The 21,877-nt window shown below is 35.6% G+C and overlaps 1 protein-coding gene across 1 annotated transcript in view; it reads right to left on the bottom strand.

Annotated features, from left to right (window-relative positions):
• Positions 1 to 17,290: 17,290 nt before the first annotated feature.
• LOC149226939 (uncharacterized) overlaps positions 17,291 to 21,877 on the bottom strand; it is a 199,245-nt gene continuing 194,658 nt past the window's right edge. The window contains exon 3 of the mRNA XM_089380363.1: positions 17,291 to 17,622. Coding sequence (XP_089236489.1) covers positions 17,291 to 17,622 — 332 coding nt within the window. The remainder of the gene's footprint in view (positions 17,623 to 21,877) is intronic.

Genomic DNA, 21,877 nt, shown 5'->3' with positions numbered 1-21,877 from the left:
ATCCCTGCTGTCCTTCGGTTCCCAACACAATCGAGTGCTCGGGCTTCCTCCATTTTGGCCTTGTTTGCCCAGCGACGCACGATTAGCGCTAAGCGCTAATCATGCAATCAAAATCCACCTCCGTTTCCCGATCTGAGGCTCTTAGGGGCTACTTTGGCCTCCTGCGCGGTCTCCATGGGCCTTGGTCAACGCGCTTTGACCGAGGTCCTCGTCGTTCCACATCAGCTGCCATGGCCACTGGTTCAGGGTGTTTTTGATACTGTTTTGGATTTCCTTAGAGATTTGTTTGACATGATTCAATCATGGTTCTCGACAGTCTTTCTATGGATCCAATTCGGATCACTATTAGTTTAACATTGACCAATTCAGATTACAATGTTTAACTTTGAAAAACAAAACTTATTTTTCAATATTATTGAAAAAAATATTTTTCAAACCTTTGATTGGACCATAACCTTGGAGGTCTTATTGCAGCCTTTATGCCATATGGATAACTGGCTCAAATTTTTTTGGCATAATTTCTGGATGTAGTTGCAATATTTATGTCATGATTTTTAAATATGTGTGCAATGATTTTTCATTTTTGAGCTCTACAGAAAAACCACCGAAAAATAAAATCCATGAAAGTAGCTCATACTAGTGACTACCATAATTTCAGCAAGTATTTGCATAAAAAATGAATATGAACAAGATGGAAATAATATACCTACCAGGATGTTTTCTTCAAGCTTTAACATGTAAGGGTAAAAGTGTGAATGTGTAACTTTGTAGTGGTTACTATAATTAAAAATATTTTTTTAAAATTCATTATCTATTAAATTCAAAGAGATTGATTACTTTATAATGTTTAAATAGTGTGAAATGTTAATTATGTGGTAGTTTTTTGAAACTTCCAATATATTGAGTGAATAATCTACTTTTTATTCAAGATAAATAAAATTACTAAATAATGTTTCAAAAACCATCTTATTTTGGAAAAAATATTTTTTTTATTAAAGCTAATGAAATAAAAAAGAGAAAGCAAATTATGAAATTTAAAAAAGAATTCGTTAATATAATTGTTTGTTTGGTTTTGTTAAGTTCATTGGCATCCTTGCATAGCCACATGAATCTCTTCCATGTAATACACAAGATCACACAACAAAAAACACATAACTAATGGATCTCATCCCCGTGATACACTAGATCACACCACAAAAAACATTGTAATCTTGACACAACAAAAACACAAAAAACAATATAGTCTTCAGCCAACAAAAACACTGTAGTCTTATCTTGCTACTAATATTTTGAATAGGAATATGAAGAAAATTTTATAAGAATCGTAAAACAATTCTATTTTTACAGATGAATAATTGTGAATAAGAAGTGATATCTATGTCTTTATAGAGAGAAATCTAAAAGACTAACTTTGGTGGAAGGTAGTATAGGATGGATCATCTATCACATAAAAAAGGAAAAGTTTGAATGACTCGACACAAGTGAGGGTGGTCATGTTAGGACAACTAAGCCAGAACAACTAGGCCAAATGAGAATGATAAAAAAATAAGTGATAAATATATATTGAAAATAAGTGATAAATATATATTGTTGTTGCACGCAGTCTCATCCACCAAAGCATATATATTATCAAATATTTCTTGAATGGAAAAATTGTTATCAAATTTTTTATAATTTTAATTGGAACTTAGTAATTATGCCATAATATACTTGCAGAGTTTTGAAAACATTTCCAACTTTCATCGTGTATGATTCAATTGTGTGTGTTATTTAGCGATATCGTAATCTTGAATTGATAAATTCAAACACAAATTATTAGGCAAAGAAATATTCTCATATTAATTAACCTACTTTAATTTTTAAGTAGGTTAAACTCAAACTTAATATCAGTTTAACTAATATATTCGTTTTTATTTTTTTAATATTTTCATTTTTGTTCTTTTTCATCCCATCGGAAAAATTCCTGTGTTTGTTATTTAGCTATATGGTGACTATAATATTCAGATTGTATGTACACTTAATTACATGGTATGATCACTGTTTGATTTTCTGGATTATCGGATTAAGATTCGAGTACTGTCATTTAATGACTTCATTAAATATTGCCCCGCGTTGGGATTTCAAACCTATCCGTTTGCTATTGGTCTCAGTGCATATGCATTTAATCTACCAAATTCTTTACCGCTTACATCTGGCTATGCTTATCTGTGGTGTTGATTTGGTTATGGTAATAAATTCCTGCTCTGCCCTGGTATGTGGCACGAGTAGGCCTGTCCCTCCGCAACTATTTCTCTTAGGCTCCTTGTCGCATCGATGGTGGAAGACCTGGGTTTTTGATCCTATGGCTAAGATTTTTCTAGAGGTTTGATCAACCCTACTCTCGGGTGCTACGCCTCATTTTAGATTCCTTTTCCTTGGCGCCTGCTCCGTTTCCACCTCCTTGATTAAGTTAGGTGTGAGAAAGTTTTTCTCTTTCCCCTTTCCTTTGGAGTTGTCATGGAAGTGAGACTTATCTTCATCTTCCTCTTGCTTAGAGCCTGATGCATCTTCCACCTTTTTCTTTCTAAAGTCTATGCACATTTCTTCAACCATAGACTTTATAGCTAGGAAATTATCTATGAATTGAGGGTCTGGCCCCATAAAACTTTCTTCTGACATGGTCTTTTGAGGATAGACTCTTCCAATTTCAGGATTAGTTTCCACCAAGTCTCCTTCTCCTAATTTGATCTTTGATCTTGTGAGCATTCACAAATATACCAACATAAGCTTGTCTAACCTTACAACCTTGAGCTCTGATACCACTTGATCTAATATTCACCCTATGAGTGCCATCAGTTAAATATTTATTAAACTAAAGGTATTACAAACTCATGTGTTGATGTGCGTTATGTGTTATTGAAACAACGGATCGATCAGATTGCCAATACACAAACAAATAAAATTGAGAGACAGCAGAGAAATACAATAAGCAACAGAAAGACAAACAATTTTTAATAAAGAGTTCACCCTATTCTCCAGGGCTACATCTTCGGTCTAGCTTTAGTGGTGGCCTTGTTTTATTGTGTCTTTCAGCAGAGAAATTACAATACAAGGACTCCAAATGAGTTCTCCTGAAGCAGATTTTGCTTGGTAGGGTGGTTCTTGAATTTCCCAAGCCACTTGGAGTACACAGACTCTTCTTCTTCCTACCAGCTCTGTGACCTCTTGGTCTACAGTGGAAAGAGCCAAATGTGATGCTTAGTTCAGACAGATTCCTCTATGGGAAGGCTTGAATCTTCAAGCACTCTCGTGCTTAACACTGCCTGTGGTCAGCTCAGCCCTCTGTCTCTTCTCCTTAGCTAACTGTTCTTTGTGTTCAGTCCTCCTCTCAGGGTTCATTCTTCACTTCCTCTCTTGGTCGCCTAGACTCTTCTCAATTCTAATTCCAAATCAACTCTAACTGATTCGACTATCTCTGTTCACAACTTTAGCCATTCAATCCCTATGCCTGTTCAGTTCCTCTTATGCTTGTGATGATTCACCTTCTACAGTTGCGCTTTGAGTTCCCTACATTCATCATCATCATGAATGCTCAGGGAGTGGCCACTTGTCCTCCTCTAAATGGCATCAGCATGCTTCGTCAGTTCATTTCTTCAGTTACGCCATGGATGAATCTTGCCTCCACTGTGGCTATCAAACGGATTCTAAATGCCTTTAGGATGCAACTTAATTCCCTGTCGATTCCACTTCCTTCCATCGGCTGCAATCTTAGCTGTCTGATCTGAGCCCTCCAGATCTGACGCCATACACACATTTCCCGCGGTTGACTTGCTCGACTGATAGCTCGCGGTCAACAACAGTTTTATCTCACCTCATCTCGCCACACGTCAATCAATGTATGGAATCGCTCCACTCTCGTCCAAAACCTCTTACCATTCAAGGGTGCCCCAGTCAATATTGCCGGTTTCCAGAGCGCAGGTCTCGCCTTTGTACTTTAGTGCTTTTACCTTTTATCCCCGCTGTCCTTCGGTTCCCAACACAATCGAGTGCTCGGGCTTCCTCCATTTTGGCCTTGTTTGCCCAGCGGCGCACGATTAGCGCTAAGCGCTAATCATGCAATCAAAATCCACCTCCGTTTCCCGATCCGAGGCTCTTAGGGGCTACTTTGGCCTCCTGCGCGGTCTCCATGGGCCTTGGTCAACGCGCTTTGACCGAGGTCCTCGTCGTTCCACATCAGCTGCCATGGCCACTGGTTCAGGGTGTTTTTAATATTGTTTTGGATTTCCTTAGAGATTTGTTTGACATGATTCAATCATGGTTCTCGACAGTCTTTCTATGGATCCAATTCGGATCACTATTAGTTTAACATTGACCAATTTAGATTACAATGTTTAACTTTGAAAAACAAAACTTATTTTTCAATATTATTGAAAAAAATATTTTTCAAACCTTTGATTGGACCATAACCTTGAAGGTCTTATTGCAGCCTTTGTGGCATATGGATAACTGGCTCAAATTTTTTTGGCATAATTTCTGGATGTAGTTGCAATATTTATGTCATGATTTTTAAATATTTGTGCAATGATTTTTCATTGTTGAGCTCTACAGAAAAACCACCGAAAAATAAAATCCATGAAAATAGCTCATACTAGTGACTACCATAATTTAAGCAAGTATTTGCATAAAAAATGAATATGAACAAGATGGAAATAATATACCTACCAGGATGTTTTCTTCAAGCTTTAACATGTAAGGGTAAAAGTGTGAATGTGTAAACTTTGTAGTGGTTACTATAATTAAAAATATTTCTTTAAAATTCATTATCTAGTAAATTCAAAGAGATTGATTACTTTATAATGTTTAAATGGTGTGAAATGTTAATTATGTGGTAGTTTTTTGAAACTTCCAATATATTGAGTGAATAATCTACTTTTTATTTAAGATAAATAAAATGACTAAATAATGTTTCAAAAACCATCTTATTTTGGAAAAAATATTTTTTTTGTTAAAGCTAATGAACTAAAAAAGAGAAAGAGTTCGTTAATATAATTGTTTGTTTGGTTTTGTTAAGTTCATTGGCATCCTTCCATAGCCACATGAATCTCTTCCATGTAATACACAATATCACACAACAAAAAACACATAACTACATGGATCTCTTCCCCGTGATACACTAGATCACACCACAAAAAACATTGTAATCTTCACACAACAAAAACACAAAAAACACTATAGTCTTCAGCCAACAAAAACATTGTAGTCTTATCTTGCTACTAGTATTTTGAATAGGAATATGAAGAAAAGTTTATAAGAATCGTAAAACAATTCTATTTTTACAGATGAATAATTGTGAATAAGAAGTGATATCTATGTCTTTATAGAGAGAAATCTAAAAGACTAACTTTGGTGGAAGGTAGTATAGGATGGATCATCTATCACATAAAAAAGGAAAAATTTGAATGACTCGACACAAGTGAGGGTGGTCATGTTAGGACAACTAGGCCAGAACAACTAGGCCAAACGAGAATGATAAAAAAATAAGTGACAAATATATATTGAAAATAAGTGATAAATATATATTGTTGTTGCATGCAGTCTCATCCACCAAAGCATATATATTATCAAATATTTCTTGAATGGAAAAATTGTTATCAAAATTTTTATAATTTTAATTGGAACTTAGTAATTATGCCATAATATACTTGCAGAGTTTCGAAAACATTTCCAACTTTCATCGTGTATGATTCAATTGTGTGTGTTATTTACCGATATCGTAATCTTGAATTGATAAATTCAAACAAAAATTATTAGGCAAAGAAATACTCTCATATTAATTAACCTACTTTAATTTTTAAGTAGGTTAAACTAAAACTTAATATCAGTTTAACTAATATATTCGTTTTTATTTTTTTAATATTTTCATTTTTATTCTTTTTCATCCCATCGGAAAAATTCCTTTGTTTGTTATTTATCTATATGGTGACTATAATATTCAGATTGTATGTACACTTAATTACATGGTATGATCACTGTTTGATTTTATGGATTATCGGATTAAGATTCGAGTACTGTCATTTAATGACTTCATTAAATATTGCCCTGCGTTGGGATTTCAAACCTATCCGTTTGCTATTGGTCTCAGTGCTTATGCGTTTAATCTACCAAATTCTTTACCGCTTACATCTGGCTATGCTTATCTGTGGTGTTGATTTGGTTATGGTAATAAATTCCTGCTCTGCCTTGGTACGTGGCACGAGCAAGCCTGTCCCTCCGCAGCTATTTCTCTTAGGTTCCTTGTCGCATCGATGGTGGAAGACCTGGGTTTTTGATCCTATGGCTAAGATTTTTCTAGAGGTTTGATGAACCCTACTCTCGGGTGCTACGCCTCATTTTTCATTCCTTTTCCTTGGCGCCTGCTACGTTTCCACCTCTTCTCTCATGGGCTTGTTCTGTCTATTGATCCAAAGCTTCAAACAAGATGAAAGAATTACATGTGCAGGGTTATGGCTTTCCCTCCAATAGATGTGTCCCGAGTAAGTGTTTTTACATTGGAGTTCTGATATATTTTCTTATTACAGAAGCTTATATGTCACCTGTTTACTGGCTTTGCCGCTAATAATGTTCACGGTGCACTCTGTCTGTAGGGGTTATAGCTATGAACCCAAGGTCTTCAAGTTGTCAATGCATGGTGGTTACCTTGCATGTCTCCATCACCTGAGGGATTCTCTGTAAGAATTACCTCTGGCTTGATGTTTATTCGACAAGAGGGAGTCCTCTGGTTATTTTGGGGCTAAAGTCTCAGCTCTCAAGAGTTTTTCTGTTTTTCTTTTTCCATAATTTGAAGTTAAAATGGAATCAGATATTTGTAATAATATGTCGGTCCCTAGTGGTTTAAGAGATGTATGTATTTATTTTCAGGCAGTGGGTCTTGAGACATTGACCGCACCGGCGTAATTCCATGTTTGAGTTTTTGGAAAAATTTACATTATCTCTAGTAAGACCTGTAAATCTATTTTGACAGTCTTTGTACATGTAAATCTATTTTGTCAGACATTGTAATTTGAACTTTTCCTCATGTTCTATGGTTCTGGTTCCACATGAAATGTGTTTTTGAACTATTGTTCGAGGTGTGAATGTTTTAAGCTTGCAATCCTTTACATTATGCATGATAATCCCATTCTTGGTTTCTGTTCGGTTGATGTGGGTAATACTAGCTGTGGTAACCACGAGTCAGGGTTTCCACTCACTTTCTAGATTACCGAGAATTATATGCAGCTCTATGATAACAACAATTTAGCAATTGCCCTTTTTGAAATTGGATTATCTACATTTTTTCATTGTTTTAGATTAAGTACTTGGAAAACTCAGTTAACTCGTTCGAGGGTTATTCAATTGTTCCATTACTGTGGGGTTCCTTACCCATGTAGGTTTAGAGGATCTTACATAGTTTGAAATTTATTTATCGGTCAGCTCCTTTAGTTTGCTAGCCTAGAGTGGCTTTTAGGTTAAATACCCCTCTATTCCCCACTACAACGACCCTTCTTGATTGCATCACATCGACTCTCTGGGGTCAAACCCTGGTTTTTAACCATGGTAACAACCCACACTTTTGGGATTCTAGCATTATCTGTAATCTTTCTTTTCTGATATTCCTTCTTTTTGTTATATGCTCTCTTGGTTGCATTTCTGATTTACAGTTCTATAATTTACACAATCAACCAAATAAATGTTTACCATTTCATTACAACGGTAGCTCTGCTATAATTAATTTACCAAACATTAAAATATTTGTATAGTTCATAACTCCATAGCTTGCATAACCCAAATTATAGAGACTTTCTCGTTCCAACAGATAATGACTTTAATGTAAAAATATACTAGTGCTTAAGGTGACTTGTTGGTCCCAATTCTACCATCTTGCTTTTTCTATTGAAATAAATGCTAATAATTATCCTACTATTATATTTTCAAGTATCTTTTCGACATTGAGAGCTCCAACTACATCCTTTTAATCTCATAAAAAAACACATAATTTAGATATGCGCAACAGATTAGTTTCCCAGAGGTACCACTTACCTGAGTAGAGATTCAAAGGAAGAACTACAGTGGTAGAGATCACCGTTGTTTTCTGCTGCTTATCAACCTCCCGTCCGTGAGATTTGTCTTTCGAGACCAGATCTCCCCCCCAAGCTTGCTCGCAAGACCTCTGTCTTCTGCAAGTTGATCGCACACAGGGCTTATGTTATCTGATCATCACCAGACTTAGCAACTCTACCCTTACCGCCTGACATTTCAGCATGGTTTTTCCTACCCCCCACTTACTTTTCTTTGGAATCAGTTCAAAGTTAAGGGAGGTAGTTAGGGTTTTTCCGGCAACTGCCTTTTTCTAACTTCCTCCTATGAGAAGCTACAACATATGCTAATATTAAAAATCATTTCTCATTTTCAATAATTAAAAATATTATTCAACTCAAACCAGTAATAATAATTATTCAGTTTGTTCTTACTATGGTAGAATAAAATATTTACAGCTTTTTCGGGGACATTACATCTTCCCCTCTTGAAACCAAACATCGTCCTAATGTTTTCCGACCACAAATAGCCATAGATAAGCTTCTCTCATGAGATTTTCATCCTCCCAGGTGGCCTCATCTGGCCCAAAGTGCTGCCATTGCACTTTAACCTGGGTGATGGCTCACTTTCGCAACATTACTTCTCTCTAATCAAGTATATTCAGTGGCTCGACCAAGAATTCTCCTTCTAGCCCGACCTATAACACACAATAGTTAAGTTAGTTTTTCCTTTAACAAAAATTTGGTTGGCCTTCCCAAGATACTTTGTTACCTATATTTCATGCCAACTGACTATGTGCTTAGGATCATAAACTTATTTTTTTAATACTAACACATGAAAGACGTTGTGGACCCAAATATGACTTGGCAGGGTGAGCTGGTATGCCACCGACCCAACCCTCACTAAGATTTGAAATGGTCCACAAAATTGGGGTGCCAACTTGGCGCACCCACTCCATTGTTATGTACTCCTTTTATCTCAAATTCTCACATACACATGATCTCCTACTTGGTATTCTCTAAAATTCCTCTTTTAGTCGGCAAAGCTCTTTTGCCTATCTTGTTTTGCCTTTAAATTGGTTCGCACCTTCTTGACCATTTCTTCCATCTATTTTAGCATTTCGGGGCCTAGCATTAGTCTGTCCTCTGGTCCCACCCCAACTGGAGGGTGTGTTGCATTTTTGTCCGTACAACACTTCAAATGGGCTCCCTTGCAGGGATGTATGATAGCCATTGTTGTAAGCAAACTCAACTAAGTGCAGATAGTCTTCCCATTTGGATGGTTATTGCATCACATATGATCTTAGCATATCTTCTACCACCTGATTCACCCGCTCTGTTTTTCCGTCAGTCTGAGGATGATAAGCGGTACTGAAATTTAATTGAGTCCCCAATCCTTCAAATAGAGTTCTCCAAAAGACTAATGTAAATTTTACATCACAGTCATAAATTATAGTTTTTGGTAACCCGTGCAACCTAAAAATGTTTTGCATAAAAATATTGGTAATTTGTACGACTCTAAAAGTGGACTGTAATGGTATAAAATGGGTTGATTTGCTTAATTTGTCTACCACCACCATGATAGAGTCATTGTTTTTCTTGGATTTGGGTAATCCTGTTGTAAAATCCATAGAGATGGTTTCCCACTTCCACTCTGGAATTGGTAGCAGATGCAGTAACCCAGTAGGGAGCTGATGCTCTATTTTGACTTGTTGGCATTCCAAGCAATGTGCCAAATATTCTGCTACCTCTTTCTTCATTCTCAGCCAGTAGTACTCCTTCCGAAGTGTTGTAATCAGCTTTTGGTAGCCCGGGTGTCCTGCATAAGGACTCTTATGAAATTCATCTAAAATCAAACTTTTAATGTTACCTTGGTTAGGTACATATAGTATTGTTTTGTAAATCAGCATGTCGGGAGCATCCATCACATATCCTTGCTGATATTCGTGGCTAGTTGAGTTTTGAACTTGCTGTCCTATTTGTTGATATTTCAGATCTTGCTCTGCTAGCTTTTTAATCATCTCATTAAGAGTAGTATGCCCCTCGCTGCAAGAAATTTCGTACAGGTAATGTACCTTTCAACTTAAAGCGTCAGCTACCCGGTTTTCTTTCCCCTTCAAATGTTTAATCTCAAAATCAATTCCGCTTAAGAAATCCACCCACTGTGCCTGCCTAGCATTTAAGGTAGGCTGACTGAAGTAACTAGTCAAGCTGTGATGGTCTGTCATCAACAAAAAAAAAATCCCATCAGATAGTGACGCCACATCTTTAAAGCGTGAATGACAACAGCTAGCTCCAAATCATAAGTAGAATATTTTTTCTCGTGCTCCTTTAGTTTCTTGGACTCATAGGCGATTTCCTTACCTTCTTGCATTAATACTGCTCCTACTCCTTCCTTACTCGCATCTGTGCACACCACATAGTCCTTTCCTAGGTTTGCTATGCTTAATATGGGTGCAGTGGTGAGAAAATGCTTGAGCTGTTCAAGACTTTTTTAGCATTTTGTGGTCCATTTAAAAGTTTTTCCCTTTTTCTACAGGGACATGATAGGATAAGCCACTCTCAAGAATCCTTCTACAAACTTCCTATAATAACCCGCTAATCCCTTGAAGGATCTTATATCCGCTACGTCCTTCGGTATTGGCCATTCTATTATGGTCCTTATCTTCTCAGAATCCACAGGGATTCCATATTTAGTGATAATATGTCCCAAGTACTGAATTTGTTCCTTAAAGAAGTCACACTTGCTATATTTGGCATATAATTGATGTTCCCAGAGAGTTCACAGTACCAGACTAAGGTGTTCCTTGTGTTCTTTAATATTCCGGGAATATATCAATATATCGTCAATAAAAATTAACACAAACTTGTCTAAATATTGATGAAATATGTTGTTCATTAAGCACATAAAGGTCACAGGGGCATTGGTTAACCCAAAGGTAATACCACAAACTTGTAGTGTCCATAGCGAGTTCTAAAGGCAGTTTTGGCTATGTCTTCCTCTTTGATTCTGATCTGGTGGTATCTTGATCGCAAATCAATTTTTGAGAACACGGTTGCTCCTTTTACTTGGTCAAAAAGTTCATCAATACGGGGTAAAGGATACTTATTCTTAATTGTCAATTTATTCAATTGACGATAGTCCATGCACATACGAAGGGTCCCATCCTTCTTTTTGATGAACAACACGGGGGCTCCCCAGGGCGACACACTGGGATGGATGTAATTTTTATCCAACAGCTCCTGCAATTGCATTTTCAGTTCTGTTAATTATGGTGTGCTCATTCGATAAGGAGCTCGGGACACGAGGGCTACTCCTGGCATCAATTCGATAGTAAAATCTATGTCTCTTTTGGGTGGTAGTCCTGGTATCTCTTCAGGGAACACGTCTACAAATTATTGAACTACTGCAATACTTTCCAAAGTGGCAGCTTTGTCTTTTGAGTTGGCATAACCAAATTGAATGGCATAAACCTAACATCTTTTCTTGATACACTTTTCCAATTGAGAGGAAGTTATTGGTGGAATCTGCACTGGCCTGAAAATATCCTGCATTTCCTACTTTTCTCCTAGTTCATTTTTGTAGCAGATAGTTTTTATTTTACAATTTATAACGAACCAACATCTTTCCAACCACTCCATGCCTATCAACACATCATATTAACTGAGGGGAAGTATGTTGAAATCTGCCATCAAAGGTTGCCCTACTATCTTCAATGAGTAGCGATTGACCTTGGCTAACACATGCCTCTTTGCCCCTATTGCCAGCTGTACTAGCCAAGGGTTTTTAAACTTGAAAGTTTGTAATTTACATTTTTACACAACCTTAGGAATAACATAGCTTACTGTAGCTCCAGGATCAATTAAAATAGATACAGTATGATCAAAGATCTTACCTTCAAACTCCACCATAGTCGCCTGGTATTCTGCTTGATGATCTTTGAGAGCAACGTTAATTTTCGGTATACATCGGGCCACATCACCTACTGTAGATGCCTCATGGATTTGGGAAACCTGTTCAATACCCTTTCGGTGACGACAGTTCTTAACGTAATGTGGCCCTCCACATCCCCAACATTGTACTGGGGGTCTCATTGTCCCTTTGTTATCAATTTTAACAGATTTCTTATTGAATCTGGATTTAGTGGGTGGCTTCAATCTGAGTTGGTTTTTAGGCAGGATTCTGTTGTTTTTCTCTTTGGAAAATCCTTTGCTAGTACTACCATGATTTCCCTTGGTGCCCACAGCCATCTTATTACCCTTCTTATCAACCCACCTCTTTCCCAGAATTTCTCCCTTCTGCTTGCTTTATTGATAGCATATCCTGGCCTTTCGTATAACCTCATCCATCGTTTTTGGGTTATCAAACTCAATCCTTTCCCTCATCGCCAAGGGTAAACTGCTAATGAACCATTGTACCTTAGACTTTTCCTCCCGTATGTAAGGTACATATTAGAGTAGGGAGGTAAATCGAATGATAAAGTCATCCATTGTTTGTTGTCCAAGCCACAAGTAATAGAATTCTCTTACTTTCTCGTCATAAAATTGTTCAGTCAAATATCTTTCTTTGAAATATTTTTGGAATGTTTCCCTAGTTATATTTTGTTCACTCACCCCTCGTACAATCTTTACCTCCTCCCACCACAAAGTGGCCTTTCTTTGCAATTGGAAAATTACCAGCCACGCTTTGAGATTGTGATCATATTAATATAATTGGAAATAGTTATTTAATTTAATCAACCAGGCTTCAGCTACCTCCTCCAGTTCTCCATCGAAAAGTAGCGGCTTTATTTTTCGAAACTCCCCTTGTAACTCTATCCGCTGCCTTTTTGATGTTGGGTGTTCAAAGGCATTATCGACTTTTACTCTCGATTCTCTTCTGTTTCTTCCTTGTCTGTGTGGTATCTATGTTCTTCTGACACTCGTACCTGTTCAGGGCTGGGGTTTGGCTGGCACTGATTCTGCTTGTCAGACAGGCTTTTCATGATTTTTCTTATTCCATAGTTGATCTTGCATTGCCCTCCCGTAGGCAGGCCATCTCATTCTTTAATTCCTGGATTGTCTCTAATATCGTAAGATTGGTGTTGCGGGCCTCCTCCCCTAACTACACCCATATTTCAGGATTGTTCCCAAGGAATGTTGTAGGGTCTGGGCCAGTCACATTCCTATGTGGAACACTATTCGTTCTCCTCATAATCTGACGTCGTCCAGTTTCCTGTTTTTAGCAAGTTAGAGGGTTAACAACAGGTAGAAAACAAAAAGAAAAATGATGGCTGATTGCTCTCACTTAGTATATTTTCCAGAGGCCACAGTTTGGTAACCTAGGCTCTAATACCACTTCTCAAGACTCCATGTCATACTTCCGTAAATATATTCATTATAAAAATAAAAATTTAGAAACTAAAAAATTAAAAATGTACATGAGAATATATTTGACACGGTTTCAATTACCATAGCATTATGACTATAATATTTAGATTGTATGTACACTTAATTACATGATATGATCACTATTTGATTTTATGGGTTATCAGATTAAGATTCGAGTACTATCATTTAATGGCTTCATTAAATATTGTTGTGTGTTGGGATTTCCAACATACCCATTTTCTATCGGTCTCAGTGCTTATGCGTTTAATCTGCCAAATTATTTATCACTTACATCTGGCTATGCTTATCCGTGGTATTTATTTGGTTATGGTAATAAATTCCTACTCTGCCCTAGTACGTGGCATGAGCAGACTTGTCCCTCCATAGCTATTTCACTCGGGCTCCTCATCGCATCGACGGTGGAAGACCTGGACGCTTGATCCTACAATTAAGATTTTTCTTGAGGTTTGATCAACCCTACTCTCAGGTGCTATGCCTCATTTTTCATTCCTTTACCTTGGCGCCTGCTCGGTTTCCACCTCTTCTCTCACGAGCTTGTTCTATCTATCGATCCGGAGCTTTGAACAGGATGAAAGAATTACAGGTGCAGGGCTATGGCTTTCCCTCCGATAAATGCATCCCGGGTAAGTGTTTTTATATTGGAGTTCTGATATATTTTCTTATTACAAAAGTTTATCTATCACCTGTTCACTGGCTCTATCGCTAATAATGTTCACGGTGGACTCTGTCTATAGGGGTTATAGCTACGAACCTAGGGTCTTCAAGCTGTCAATGCATGGTGGTTACCTTGCATGTCTCCATTGCCCGAGCGCTTCCGGGTAAGAATTACCTCCGGCATGATGCTTATTTGACAAGAGGGAGTCCTTTGGTTATTTTGGGGCTAAAGTCGGAGCTCTCAAGAGTTTTTCTATTTTTCTTTTTCCGGAATTTGAAGTTAAAACGAAATTAGATATTTGTAATAGTATGTTAGTCCATAGTAATTTAAGAGATGTATGTTTTAAGAGATGTATGTATTTGTTTTTTGGCAATGGGTCTTGAGATATTAACCATGCCAGCGTAATTCCATTTTTGAGTTTTGGGGAAAATTTACATTATCTCTTGTAAGACCTGTAAATCTATTTTGACAGTCTTTGTACCTGTAAATATCTTTTGACAGACTTTGTAATTTGAACTCATTTGGATATTTCCTCATGTTCTATGGTTGTCATTACACATGAAATGTGTTTTTGAACTATTGTTCGAGGCGTGAATGTTTTAAGCTTGCAATCCTTTACATTATGCATGATAATCTTGTTCTCGATTTTTGTTCGGTTGATGTCGGTAATACTAGCTCTGGTAACCATGAATCAGGGTTTCCACTTACTTTCTAGCCTACTGAGTTCTAATTATATGCGGCTCTATGATAACAACAATTTAGCAATTGCCCTTTTTGAAATTGGATTATCTACGTTTTTTCATTGTTTTAGATTAAGTACCTAGAAAACTCAGTTAACTCGTTCGAGGGTTATTCAGCTCTTCCATTACTGTGGGGTTCCTTACCCATGTCGGGTTTAGAGGATATTACAGAATTTCAAATTTATTTATCAGCCATCTCCTTTAGTTTGCTAGCCTAGAGTGGCTTTTAGGGTAAATACCCCTATATTCCCCTCTACAATGGCCCTTCTTGATTGCACCACATCGACTCTCTGGGGTTGAACCCTGGTTTTTAACCGTGGTAACAACCCACATTTTTGGATTCTAACGTTATCTATAATCTTTCTTTTTTTATATTCCTTCTTTCCATTCTATGTTCTCCTGGTTCCATTTCTAATTTATAGTTCTATAATTTACAAAGCCAAGAAAAGAAGTGTTTACCATTTCATTACAATAGTAGCTCTTCTATAATAAATTTACCAAACTTTAAAATATTTTTACAGTTCATAACTCCACAACTTGCATTGCCCAGATTATGGAGACTTTCCCATTTCAACAGATAATGACTTTACTGTAAAAAAAAATACTAGTGCTTAACGTGACCTGTTCGTCCCAATTCTACCATCTTGCTTTCTCTATTGAAATAAATGCTAATAATTATCCTACTGTTAATATTTTCAAGTATCTTTTTGACATTGAGAGCTCCAACTACATCCTTTTAATCTCAGAAAAGGACACATAATTTAGTTATGCGCAACAGATTAGTTTCCCAGAGGTACCACTTATCTGAGTCAGGATTTAAAGGAAGAACTCCAGTGGTAGAGATCAATTTTGTTTTCTGCTACTTGTCAACCACCCGTCCTTGACATTTGTCTTTCGAGACCAAATCTCCCCTCCAAGCTTGCTCACAAGAACTTTGTCTTCTGCAAGTTGCTCGCACACAGGGCTTATGCTATCTGGTCATCACCAAACTTAGCAACTATGCCCTTACCACCTGACATTTCAGCATGGTTTTTCCTACACCCCACTTCCTTTTCTTTGGAATCAGTTCACAGTTAGGGGAGGTAGTTAGGGTTTTTCCGGCAACTGCCTTTTTCCAACTTCCTCCTATGAGAAGTTACAAGATCTACTAATACTAAAAATCATTTCTCATTTTCAATAATTAACAATATTATTCAACTCAAACGAGTAATAATAATTATTTAGTTTGTTCTTACTGTGGTAAAATAAAATATTTACAGTTTTTTTGGGGGACACTACACTATGGTAGAGATGTTGTAATGTTTAACATTTGACTTCGTGAAAATAAAATAAAAATTAAATCAATAAAATGAAATTAAAAACATAAAATTAACAATTATATTTATAATTAATAATTACACCACCCTAAATACATCTTAACTCTAGATCTACCAAGTGCCTAGAGTGATCAAATTTCTAGAGATGCAAACATCCTTTAAACTAAAAAGAGATTTGATCCTCTTGGGGCTTGGTAGATAGGGAGTTAAGATGGATCTAGGCTCTATGTGAGACAAGGTAACCTCCTTTGTTTAAATTTTAATTGAGTAAATAATTTTTATTTGTATCTAATTATATTTTTATAATTAAATTTGATAATATATCAAATAAATTAATGCTTGCCATTTTAAAGTGAGAGTAATTATTTTGTATTTTGACACATAATTGTTTTACTAAACAATTTTTTTTAATATTTTCAACCTTATTCTATAATTCTTTAAATAACTCTATAATACATACAACTATATAAATTTGTTGTTACTATTTTTCTTTTATTTAAATAATTTAAATAATAACAATGATATTAGCTAAACAGAAAATATCACTATTATATGAAATGATTATACTTTTATCACAAGTATTTTTATGATTTGTTAATAAAAAAATATCATCCACATAAATTAACAATAACAAAACATAACTTTATATGAATTTCAAATTCTTTTTTGAGTAAAATATAAATTGTCAAACTTTGTGATATAAATATGAATATAATATTTTGTAAAACAATGTCATTAAATAATAATTTTTTGTTAGCTTACATATGTAAAAAAATTATATATCAATCTTTTCCTTATTATACTAATATCAATTTAAATAACTCTTAATATTATTTATATATATCATGATAACAACTTCTCTATACAAATTTTGAAACATAATAGTTAAGTTAAATAAGAGAGGATAAAAATATAACACATGGAATAACAAAAACAATGTATATAAACAAACAAAAACAATGTATATAAAATAATAATGATAATAATATTTTTTTTTTAATCATATTTTGATTAAAGGAGACTATTTTCTACTTAGTAATATCCCATCACAGAGAGGAAAGATATTATTTCTTAATAAGGAAAGTTGAAGATCGTTATTTGTTGTCTTCATTCAGTGGAGTTGTTTCTGATGTAGACTCAATTACTGGTTCCACCGCCAGCCTCAATCAGCATTGCCACCACTTCGCTCATTGTTGGTCTGTCGGAAGGTGCCACGCTGGTGCAAAACAGAGCAATTTTTAATACCAGGACCATGTTATCCACCACCCTCCTTTGGCTCAGATCTAATCGACCATCAAAAACTCCAGAAGTCAGTGGTGTTGTCTGAATTGAGTTCCTTACCCACGTCACAAGGTCTCCTCCCTGCTCAAGTGGTTGTAGTGGTTTTTTGCCCGTAATTAACTCGAACAAAACAACTCCAAAACTGTAAATGTCACATTTTTCAGTGACTTTCATTGTATATGCATACTCTGGAAACCAGAGAATAAACTGCGTTAGAAATGGTAAATTCAAATCTGGTGATGTCACTAAATTTTTAGATTTCATCTCTATCAATATTTAGTTATCTTTAATTGTAGATTTTGATTACTATAAAGTGAAATTACAAATTCAAGTATTGATTCTCCTAAACTAAATTGTAGAGTTGGGTTAATGAACTGTGAAAACACAAATGCAAGTATCCACTTTAAGTGATTCTACAATTTACAATTTCCGTTAAGTGATTCTGCAATTTCCTCTAAATTTCTTTGTTAAATGTTCCATAAGTTATTTTCCTTCCATTAAAATTCTTGTTAAATGTTCCATAATTTATTTTCTTCCCATCAATGAGGCTTTCCTGATCTACTTATATTCTGTTCCTCAATCAGACACTTTTGCTCTCTTTGTTAAGTGATATATTTGAAGTTGATTCAATATTTCACTAAAAACTAGTTATACAAAAATGTTTTACAGCAAAAAATGGCTTATAAATAAAAGATATTCTAGTGATTTTGTAGTTTTAATTTTGCAAAAAGAAAAATCATTAGATTTAACTATTAATACCTATGGATCTACCAAATATCAAAACATAAAATCATAACCACCAAGATCAAATCATAACCACTAAATCCAGATGGTAAAAAAGAAGAGATATTTAGAGCCTAGTGATTCTGTGGTAAATCATTAGCTTTAACTATTATGAATCTACCAAACATCAAAAAATCAAATCATAACCACTAAATACATCCGATGGAGTGCTATCTGTAAGAAATCAAAGAATTAATCTCAATAAAAATATATTCAATAATATACTACAACCTAGTATCGTCATTGTGCCTTTTTTCTTGAACTCAGGCTTACTATGATTTGATTCCACTGGCAGCCTTAACAACATCGATTTTAGAAGGAATCAAAACTTTTGAAAGTCTTTGTGCACAAACATCAAATAATTATAACACAGGCAATATTTGATAATGCTGTTTAAAGTTTATAGTTATTATGAATTTGAATATGAATTTGAATAGTGTATCATTTACAAACAAACTCAATTACTCCGTAAGTTGGTGTAATATACTCAAGAATGCTCTAATGCTCTACCAGGGCTGAGGAAAGTGTAGATTTGGAAATCTCAATAAAAATTTAAAAATGATTGGAATAATATATAGATATAGATATAAAGTTTTATGAAAGGGATTCTAATGAATGAGCAAGTTTACCAAACCAAGATACATATAGATTAATTTTGAAGGGGATTAAAGATATTTATATTCACTCTAATAAATTATTATTATTATTATCTAATTTTAAGGTCATAGCCAAGGGATTCACTTCCGCATGATTTGACTTTATTGCTAAGTCTAGGAAGGCATACATACTCTACCCCCTTTCAGTTTTGAACCATTAGGCCCACCAGGAAACACATGCTCTTAACCATTAGGCCCACTCATGAATATTATTCAAAAGATTAAACCCAAAAATTAAAAGTTTATAGGTAATGTCAATGTAAATTACACTTCCAAAAAATTGGGACTAGGAAAATGTGCATAGATTCAACTGTATTGAAAAGGGTCATTGTTGCTTTCTCAAGGGTAATTACTTCCATACCATCATTGGAGTGGTGTATTCTTTGGATGATTTCTTTTACTCATATCTTCTTATCTAAATTTGTTCTTCTAGTTCTTCCATCATAGACATGACAATCTAGTCTTTTTCTCATTAGTTCTATCACATGACTCTACCATGCTACATCAACTCCTAGGTCTTAGCCCTCATATGTTTTGTACATTTCACACCATACATCATGCATGAACACTATTTTAGTCAATATGTTCTTGTGTGTGAGTTTCTTGCTTAACAATAAAGATTTTATTGTTTTCTCTAATTGAAATATGAAGGGCATAATTGTCCTTAACTAAGTGTCCTCGAGACTTAGCTCAAATCATACTACTAAGAATATAGTTGAGTTAACATACTTTATATCATATATATACTTAAAATTTTCTATTTTTCCCTTTTCCTTCTCATCTCATTGTCGAAAATACAACAAGAAAATGTTAGTTTGACTTGCCTTGGTCAAACTAGAGAGAAAATTTGAATTTATATTTCAGCAGACAACATGGATGAATTGAATTAGTTTGAGTGACATGGCTTGTGTCACCTATTTAGCTTAGATAATTTGAGTTGTAAGACTTGTGTTTAGTCTAGTATGAGTGACTGCTAATTTCTAGCAATCTAAAACAGTAAAATTGAGTTATTGTAAGTTAAACTAGTTCTAACTATTGGAGGAACTCATGGATGGTCTAGTAGTGGGGTGTGACTTCAGTCACAAGTTGGTGATCAACTAGTTAACTGATTATTCAACCCAAAATAACTATTGCATGCAGAGAATTTGAGATTGAGATCCCAAGGTAGTGTCTTATCAGTTGTAGACTATTATGAGCTATACATGTGGTGCATGCAGTCAGAGCATGAGCCTAGATGAAATGTGCAATTCCTTGGATGAAAATTCTTATGAAATATGGGCTTAATTCCTCATTAAACAAAACAAGGAAGTAGGAACTTGGAGGACATGAAAATTGGCTAAGTGTTGGCCAAAGTTAGTTAGTCAGGCATAGACATAGCTTATACACTTGCAAAGGTTTCTCAGGCTTGAGTAAGCATTATCTTTGATCTCTATTCTTTGATTAATGCAATACATATAATAAGGAGGAGTTTTGAGAATTTGTTTTCCCCTAGATAAATATTTGTGTATGTGTGTTTAATCTTGATGCATGTTTATGATTTATGCTCGCTATCGTGAATTAAATTCTGCAAATGAGTAGAGTAGATTTGAGTCTTTTGTTTTTGTAAATTACATGAGCAATTTCATATCTACACATTAAATTTCTACATGGTATAAGAGTAGGATTCACAGGAGAGCAAAGAATTCGAAGTTGTTATTACAAGAGGATGGAATTTTCAAGATCAATTCTTTAGAGCTAGCATGATGGTGTTCTATGGTCTAAGGTTTGAGTATACCCTTGAGGGTGGCTCGAATTTTGTTGCTTTGAAGGACTACATGGAGGTGATATTGTAGGACAATGGGTTGAAGTAATTTGTCGATATTGACATTTCAAAACTAGGATCATCTGATGTCAAAGACATAACAGAATGGAGGAAGTGTGTAGCTAAGGCGAGGAGAATCATATTGGAGGGTGTAAAGGACCATATTGTCTCCAATTTCCATGGGAAAGAAACCTCGTATGCAATGTGGAATGCACTGAAAGATTTGCTCCAGAACAACAGTGACCACAAGAAACTGGCACTCAATGATAAGCTTCGGAATATTAAGATGCAGGAGAACAATTCTATTCAACAATACTTGAGAAAGTTCAGACAATCTCGTGATGAACTTGGTGGAGTTGGAGTTACTATTCAAGAGAATGATTTGATAATCCTAACCCTTCAAGGCCTTCCTAAGAGCTAGCATAGCTACAAAGAGTTGGTCAATGAGAGGAAGAAACTACCAAACTAGGAGCACTTATGCTATGATTTGGTACAAGAGGAGATAAGGTAGAACACCGAAGATGGTACCTCCTCCAAGTATGAGGATGAGGAGAATTGTGCCTTGGTTGGAAAGGAAAAGAAGGGAAAGGGAAAAAATCCCAATCCAAACCAGAGTCCAATCAAGGGGGACAGAAGAAGGACTTCTCTAAAATAAAATGCTTCAATTGTCATGAATTTAGGCATTATGACATGAAGTGTCCAAACAATAAGACAAGTAAGAAGACCTTAGGAGGAGTGGCACATGAAGCCTTGGATTCACAATTCAATCTTAATTTCACCCTTATCGCATGCCTGATGAGCACAGTGATGGGGAGTGTGTGGTACTTGGATAGTTGTACCTCGTTCCACATGACGGGAAATAAAGAATTTTTCAGTGACCTAGAGGAGAAATGCCTCCATATGGAATTCAAGATGGGAGATGATGGAAGGTATAGTGTGATTAGTATTGGTAAAGTTACCTTTCAGAGGGATTTTGGCTCCCGTCTCAATCTCAAGGATGGCATGTATGTTTCGAGCCTAAAAAAAAAACTTATTACAATTTCTATGTTGGAAGATTGTGGCTACGATGTTATCTTCAAAAAATTGAAAGCATTCTTAACACACATAGCCACGAGACAAGTGAAGCAGATCAGGGTTCATGTAAAGACCTTGTACAAGCTAGACGTGGAAGATTATGTTGCATTAAACACGGAGGTAGAGAAG

The sequence above is a fragment of the Pinus tabuliformis genome, chromosome J (genome assembly GCF_031772625.1).
Source record: "Pinus tabuliformis cultivar Carrire ecotype Pingquan chromosome J, CPIR1, whole genome shotgun sequence".
In the NCBI taxonomy this organism is placed as follows: Eukaryota; Viridiplantae; Streptophyta; class Pinopsida; order Pinales; family Pinaceae; genus Pinus; species Pinus tabuliformis.
The sequence above is the reverse complement of the archived record's forward strand: the minus strand, read 5'-3'. Positions and strand labels throughout refer to the sequence as shown.